This window comes from Chiloscyllium plagiosum, chromosome 12, assembly GCF_004010195.1.
Source record: "Chiloscyllium plagiosum isolate BGI_BamShark_2017 chromosome 12, ASM401019v2, whole genome shotgun sequence".
Taxonomy (NCBI): Eukaryota; Metazoa; Chordata; class Chondrichthyes; order Orectolobiformes; family Hemiscylliidae; genus Chiloscyllium; species Chiloscyllium plagiosum.
Genome location: NC_057721.1, coordinates 84,897,494 through 84,905,755, shown reverse-complemented (window position 1 = coordinate 84,905,755; position 8,262 = coordinate 84,897,494). Strand labels below are relative to the sequence as shown.

Here is an 8,262-nt window from a genome sequence, read left to right as displayed (position 1 = left end):
AGTACATGGATCCCTCAAAGTTGACACCCAAGTGGATAGGATGGTAAGAAAGCATATGGTATTTTGGCTTTCATTAATGGGGGATCAAGTTTAAGAGCTGCAAGGTTTTGCTGTAGCTCTACAAAACCCTGGTGAGACCATACATGGAATATTCTGCCCAGTTCTGGTCACACTATTATAGGAAAGCTACGGAGGCTTTGGAGAGGGTACAAAGAAGGTTTACCAGGATGCTGCCTGGATCTTACAAAGAGAGGGTGACTAAGCTCGGACTTTTCTCTCTGGAGAGGAGGAGGAAGAGAGGTGACCTGATCAAGATGTACAAGTTAATGAGAGGCAATTATAGAGTCGATAGCGAGAGACTTTTCCCCAGGGCAGGATTGACTGGCATGAGGGGTAATAATTTTAAGATATTAGGAGGAAGGTATAAAGGAGGCATCAGAGGTAGCTTCTTTACACAGAGAGTTGTGAGTGCATGGAATGCGTTGCCAGCATTGGTGGTGGAAGCAGAGTCATTAAGGACATTTAAGTGACTGTTGGACATGCACATGGACAGCAGTGAATTGAGGGGTGCATAGATTAGGTTATTTTATTTTAGATAAGGTTAATCCTTAGCAAAACATCATGGGCCAAAAATTCTGTTCTGTGCTGTACTTTTCCATGTTCTATGTGCAGGTTAGGTGAATTGGCCATGCTAAATTGCCCATAGTGTTCAGGGTTGTGTAGGTTAGGTGCATTCTTCAGGGGTAAATGTAGAGTAATAGGGTAGAGGAATGGATCTGGGTGGGTTACTCTTCAGAGGGTCAGTGCAGACTTGTTGGGTCAAATGGCCTGTTTCCACACTCTAGGGATTCAAGAACAGTCTAGCAGGGTACAGGCCTTTCGGCCTTTGATGTTGTGCTGACCTTTTATCCTACTCTAAAGATCAGACTAAACTACATAGCCTTCATGTTAGTATTACCCATGTGCCCATCCAAGAACCACTTAAATGTCCCTGATGTATCTGATTCTACCACTACTGCTGACAGTGCATTCCACGTAACCACAACTCTGTGTAAAGAACCTACCTCTGACATTTCCCCTAAACCTTCCTTCAGTCATAAAATTATGTCCCCTCGTGATAGCCATTTCTGCCCTGGGTAAAAGTCTCTAACTATCCACTCTATGCCTCTCATCATATTGTACACTTCTATCAAGTTAATTCTCATCCTTCTTCACTCAAGAAAAGCCTCAACTCTCTCAACCTTTCTTCATAAGACATGCCCTCCAGTCCAAGCAGCATCCTGGTAAATCTCCTCTGCACCCTCTCTAAAGTTCCCACATCCTTCCTATAAGGCGGCAACCAGAACTGGACATATTATTACAAGTATGGTCTAACCAGGGCTCTATAAAGCTGCAGCAAAACCTTGCAGCTCTTAAACTTAATCTCCCTGCTAATGAAAGCCATCACACCATACACCTTCTGAACAAACCTATAACTTGGGTGGCAACTTTGAGGGATCTATGGACACGGACCCCAAGATCCCTCTGTTCCTCCACACTGTCAAGAATCCTGCCTTTAACCATGTTCTGCATTCAAATTCTCGATCTTCCAAAATGAATCACTTCACACTTTCCCAGGTTGAACTCCATCTGCCACTTATCAGCCCAGCTCGGCATCTGGTCAATGTCCTGTTGCAACAGCCCTCCACACCATCCACAACTCTACCAAACTTTGTGTCATCAGCAAACTTACTAACCCACCCTTCCACTTCCTCATCCAAGTCATTTACAAAACTCACAGAACAAAGGTGCAAGAACAAATCCCTGTGGAACACCATTGGTCACCGGGCTCCAGGCTGAATACTTTCCATCTACGAATATCTTCTGACTTCTATGAGCCAGCCAATTCTGTATCCAGACAGCCAAGTTTTCCTGTATCCCATGCCACTAACATCTGAAGCAGGAGCAAGGTCCGAAAACTTGTATTTTCAAATAAATCTGTTGGATTATAACCTACTATATTTAAACAGTGCAGAAGGGCCTTAATTTACTCTCTAATTTACTCCATTCTGGATCTAATTATTTAACAGTTGCTGCAAGTTACCTCAATCGCCTCCTTTTCTGTATTCATCTTCCTTCCTGCAAGAATTCTGAAAAAGAGTCACATTGCAATTACAGTTAGTACAAACTTCTTCAAAATAAACAGCAAATATCAGACAGACAGTCGGGATGATCCACTCAATCAGTTCAATTTTTTCCACATAAAGTTCACGGTCTGTCTCTCATGTCATTTGTTTTATCCACCAGTTTCTGATTCTCTCTCCCTACACTTCTTTTTCCTGGTGCTTTCTCTGCTACCCCCTCATGCATTCTCTTACTCTTGCTTCAGTTTCTTTGTAACTGCATTTCTAATTTCCCCCTCCCTGATATCACCCTGTGCAACATATCCAACCTTGACCCACATACTCCAAACCCGTCAAAGTTTCCTAAAAATTTTATATCCAACAAGGTCACCTGTTCTGACTACTCGATAAGGGAGATATTCCAGAACTCTGTGCAATGTTTCTCTAGCCTTGCTACAAATATTTCTGTGTCTCATTCTTCGAACAATACTCATGTGAAGTGAGCCTGAGCTGGTGCTGTATGTATGACAAACCTTTGCAGTTACTTCTCTGGTCTGGGACAGTGTTGGAGCCAGGCAGTTGACAAAAATAACTCTGTCACACAGCAAAATGAGCTTGGTGTGTGGATCAAGTTCTGAAGACTAGCCATTCAGCACAACAGCTGCCCTGAAGATGTTGAAGAATCATTCCCACAGGCACCTTCTCCTTCAACAGGAGACAGGAGATTGGCAGCCATTAGAAGACCACATTGATGACTGAGAGCCACAGGAGACAGTTTGCTCCTTCCTTGTGGCTGTATTGTGGGAGCAAGAATTCAGAAGCTGCAATTAACAACACTTACTCTGCTTCATACTGGTTTGGAGTGATGATGTCAGCGAGGGGGACCACTTTCTCTTTGTAAGCTGGAAGAAGATTTTCCGGAACATACTACGGATAGAACAAGACATTCAGCAAAATAATATCCACTAGACACGAGAGGTAGAGAGACAGACATGCATGCATCAGTCACTCACCATGTATCCATCTCCATTCCTTTTATCACCCATCACAGGGTCACAGACTGGAAAAGAATTCAGTAAACAATCATTTACATTAATTAACAATTATTTACATTAAAAGACAATCCTTCCCTGCTCCCTACCTCTGCCAACATATTGGATAAACATATGGACGAAAATGAATAGTGTAGGTTAAATGGGCTTCAGATTGTTGTGCCAACTTGTGAAACCATCGAGGGACGAATGGCCTGTACTGCATTGTAATGTTCTATGTTCTAACCCAAGTCTCTCTCAGAACCTATTCCCAAATAAACTACAATGATCAGTGTCTCCCTCAGACTGTCATCCTTGGATCCCTTACTATACCAGTCTAGGAAGTGATGCTGAAACTGGGAAGACCCCAGCTGGGGTCTTGTCTTTATTTCTGGGCACCACATTTTACGAAGGGCGTATTGTTGGAGAAGCTGCACAGGGAGTTTGCCAGAGTGAATTAGAGATGGTTTAATAAGGGCATGAACCACAGGGCAACATAGAATCATTTTTACACGTTGGGTGGTTGTGGTCTGGAAAGCACTGCTTGAAAGGTCAGTAAAAGCAGACAAAAGAAATGAATAGGAGAAGTACTTCAAGGGGATTTAAAAACAATATTCACAGGTGTTACTTGCTAGACCAGTATTTATTGCTCATCTCTACTTTCCCTTGACTACTTCGGCAGCACGGCGGCTCGGTGGTTCACACTGCTGCCTCACAGCGCCAGGGACCCGGGCTTGATTCCCGCCTTGGGCAACTGTCTGTGTGGAGTTTGCATATTCTCCCAGTGTCTGCGTGGGTTTCCTCCGGGTGTTCCAAGTTTTGTTGGTCATTAGTCAGGGGTAAATATAGGATAGGGGAATGGGTCTGGGTTGGTTACTATTTGGAAGGCCAGTGTGGAATTGTTGGGCCAAAGGGCCTGTAGGGAATCTAATCTAATCAAATGCTAGCTCAGTTGTTTCAGAGGGCAGCAATGAGTCAACCACATTGTGGGTCTGGAGTCACATGTAATTCAGACCTGTCCAAGACAGCAGATTTCCTTCCCTAAAAGGAACAGTGACCAAGGTGGGACCTTCAGACAATTGAGTGTGGTTATCTGGTCACCAGACTAGTTTTTAAATTCTAGATTTTTTTGGGATTCAAATTTCATCATCTCTCACAGTGAGAAATGAACTCTGAACCCTAGAACGTTAACCTGGGGTCCTGGATGACTATGGACATTCACACTATGCCTTCCCTTACATTTACTGGGCTTGAGGACAGAGCAGGGGAGTGAGATTAACTGGGTATTTATCTCAGAGAGCTAAAAGAGACTTGAGCTGAATGGACCCCTGTGCTGTATGATTTAATAAACTTAACTCCAAATGCACGGTTGATCCACCCGCCCATCCCACGCTTGTTATTTACAGTACAATCTGAAGCTGAACGTCAAACAAAATCTCATTGCCAAGCACAGCGCCCAATACTGCAAAGCTCAAGACAGCTAATTAACTGAAGGGATCGCCCTCTGAGATACAAATCAAAATCAGTAGCCCTGATTCTGAAAACAAAGACAACCAGTACTGAGAATCAAACTGTAACCTCAACTATCAGTTCATTCAAAATCAGACAATACAAGAGTAAAGGTTGTGAGCTACAGTCATTGCCTGCAAGATTAGATAAAAGCCTCAAAGCAGCTTTCTACTACACATTATCAATCCACAACCTCACAGCATTCAAGGACAGACTCACCATAAACCAGTTTGGGGTTCTGTCTCCTCAGCTCCTGAATAATTTCCATCACCTTATCCAGAAATGAAGTGTCTCTGGTGTAACCTTATAAAACATAGAGTGTATCATTCACTAGTGAAGGAAGTTGAGAGCTAAGAGGCTCACACCCCATCTCCCACAGACAGCTACACACCTTGACGTGACCGGCCAGAGAATACAAACAGCATGCCAGAGCAGTGCAATAACTGATGAGACTTCATGCATACAATAAACTAAAATTTCTCCACACTGTCCCCATCAAACACTCCCAGGACAGGGACAGCGCAGGGTTAGATACAGAGTAAAGCTCCCTCTACATTGACCCCATCAAACACTCGCAGGACAGGGACAGTACAGGGTTAGATACAGAGTAAAGCTCCCTCTACACTATCCCCAACAAACACTCGCAGTTCAGGGACAGCACAGGGTTGGACACAGCGTAAAGCTACCTCTACACTTTCCCCATCAAACACTCCCAGGACGGGGACAGCACGGGATTAGATACAGAGTAAAGCTCCCTCTACACTGTCCCATCAAACACTCGCAGGACAAGCATAGGGATTAGATACAACATAAAGCAATCAGTTGCACCAACCCTCACCCTCAAGATATAATCAGCACCTACCTGTCAGGACATAGTCATAGCGAGTTACATCATTCAGTTGGAGCCCTTCATACAGTGTTTGCAGTTCTTCTGCTGTCATGGTTTGTCCCTTCCAGTGATCATATCCTGAAACACAGACACAGCGGTGATTGGGACTGGCAGGACTTTGGGAGATGTTGTAGTAACTTTGCTTGTATTAATGGGTAAAAGAAATGACTGGTCATCAACTTTACCTTTATGTTGAACCAACCTTGTAGGTTTGCATTCAGGCTAATAGCAGCTTTTGCCGCCATTAATTAGAATAAACTTCCACTCATACCACAATTGAGGCAAGGACATTGTTGCCTGCTGTTTCACATCTCAAGACCCTGGGTTCCTGTGTGTCTTACCAGGACTGTTTGCAGGATCCTGATTTGAGATCTGAGGCTATTGCAGAACATTCTTTACCATGCAGTGGTCGGAGAAGTGTTTGTCTTGTGTTATGCTGATGTTGGCTCTTGGCAATCCCCACAACAGAGTAAATAGGAGGGGAAAGACAGGGCAAAGATCTAAAACAGCACTTACTTCCAATTCACGGCCCCTAAACCTCTACCAGAGAGCCAGTACAAAGGGCTGAATGACCTCGTTCTGCAGCCAATCATTCAATGAGTATTAGGCCATCCAGACTCTTGACATACATTTCATTAGAATCGTTGGTACCTTCAAGAAAAATTGGTCAAGACCAGAGGGAGACAGCAGCACACAGGACAACCCTGCACCCTCCACCCACAGTTCCCCATATAGAGTAACCTAGTTAGTCAGATTCTTTGTATTGTGCAGCATGAAGTTTTAAACAAAATCTATGGGTTCAGCCAGGAAATATGAATAGCTTTCTGTTCATTTCAAAATAGTGCTGATGTCGAGGGAAATGGACATCAGATATTCTAGTATTTCCTGACAGAAGCAGGTAACTGCACAATACCTGCTGTCAGTAAGTCAGAACCTTGTTCATCGAGCAACATTGCCTAGGTGTGTACTAGATAAGCTGCTGGAGATACACTTCCAGATTTCCACAGACCTGTAATATTGGAAGATGCTGAGACTGAAGGGGCTTTGTTCCCACAAATGATATACTTTGCACCTTCAGTAAAGAGTGCCTTCATTCAAACAACCCACATGACAGAGGCTTGTATTAGAGTCAACAAGAAAGTAGCACAATCAACCTCCACAGAGCACAGCTTTAGCTCAGTAGCCTGCTGTCTCATGGTGCTGATCTTTCTATTATTGCTGTTTACTAAACACCAATGCAATTAAAAACAGGCCAATGAAAATATTTTAGACAAAGTGACACTTGTAACTGGTACCATTACTGTCTTCAAAGTTTGTGAGAAGATTTGCTGTGCTCGTTGCTGTGGTTCTGTTCGCCGAGCTGGAAGTTTTTGTTGCAAACGTTTCGTCCCCTGTCTAGATGACATCCTCAGTGCTTGGGAGCCTCCTGTGAAGCGCTTCTGTGGTGTTTCCTCCGGCATTTATAGTGGCCTGTCCCTGCCGCTTCCGGTTGTCAGTTTCAGCTGTCCGCTGTAGTGGCCGGTATATTGGGTCCAGGTCGATGTGTTGTCCTATATAGTGTTTTGTGCAGTCCTTGCATGGTGTTTTGTACACTACATTCGTTTTGCTCATGCTGGGTATCGGGTCCTTCGTTTTGGTGAGTTGTTGTCTGAGAGTGGCTGTTGGTTTGTGTGCTGTTATAAGTCCTAGTGGTCGCAGTAGTCTGGCTGTCATTTCAGAGATGTTCTTCACGTATGGTAGTGTGGCTAGTCCTTTGGGTTGTGGTATGTCCTCGTTCTGTTGTCTCTCCCTTAGGCATCTGTTGATGAAATTGCGAGGATAACCGTTTTTTGCGAATACCTATACAAGGAAGCGGCAGGGACAGGCCACTATAAATGTCGGAGGAAACACCACAGAAGCGCTTCACAGGAGGCTCCCAAGCACTGAGGATGTCACCTAGACAGGGGACGAAACGTTTGCAACAAAAACTTGCAGCTCGGCAAACAGAACCACAGCACCATTACTGTCTGGTAAAAAACACACTTCTCGCTTCTTTGACCGGATTTGAAATGGAATTGAAACTCTGGAAATGGACATCATACAAAAGTCAAAAGGTGATGAATTGGAGGTTAGGTGCAGGCTCAGCCAGGGTCTCATGTGAAATTCAGCCATTCCAGCCAATAATGCACAGATCCTGATGAAACCCAGGCAATGACCTGATGTGGACTTTACCCAGGCAAGATCCAGCTCAGCATAGGTGCCTTCTCGAGACACTATTCAGTTATCTCTCTCAAGATCAGCTAGAATAATGAGTGGGCACACCTCAGTGAAGGTCAATGTGTGTGGGACCCCATCCCCCAGTAAGAGTCAATTTCAAGTCATATTCAGACTGCGCGAGATAGTTTGTCTCAGTTTTCCCAGAGACTTCCCTTTATTTGTTCTCCTGCTGTGATTTAGTAAAGAAATTGATGAATGTACAGCAGCAGTGATGTGAACACTGAGGCAATGAAACGTGTAGCTGCTGATGTTTGTATCTTACCTGTGTGGTTGGAGAACTGGACTGAGTTGATTAAGTCCACCTCGAATCCCAACACCTGTTGGAGAAAACAAAATAGAGTTGGGCAGCAGGAATGAGTGTGTTGGGGTGGCAGTAGTGAGGGGAGGTTGGAGGTGAGATGGGGAGTGACGTGGGGGTATAGTTTGGGGTTAAGAGAGAGGGGTTATGGACAAGTTGAATGAGTCCAAGAAGATG

At 44.3% G+C, this 8,262-nt stretch overlaps 1 protein-coding gene across 1 annotated transcript in view; it reads right to left on the bottom strand.

Annotated features, from left to right (window-relative positions):
- Positions 1-8,200, bottom strand: part of pdxka (pyridoxal (pyridoxine, vitamin B6) kinase a) — a gene marked incomplete at its 5' end in the record, with an annotated part of 17,178 nt that extends 8,978 nt beyond the window's left edge. Inside the window, 6 exons of the mRNA XM_043700209.1 lie at positions 2,084-2,129; positions 2,944-3,029; positions 3,116-3,162; positions 4,862-4,945; positions 5,505-5,609; positions 8,050-8,200. Of these exons, the coding sequence (XP_043556144.1) occupies positions 2,084-2,129; positions 2,944-3,029; positions 3,116-3,162; positions 4,862-4,945; positions 5,505-5,609; positions 8,050-8,200 (519 nt within the window). The remainder of the gene's footprint in view (positions 1-2,083; positions 2,130-2,943; positions 3,030-3,115; positions 3,163-4,861; positions 4,946-5,504; positions 5,610-8,049) is intronic.
- Between the last annotated feature and the right edge of the window lie 62 nt (positions 8,201-8,262).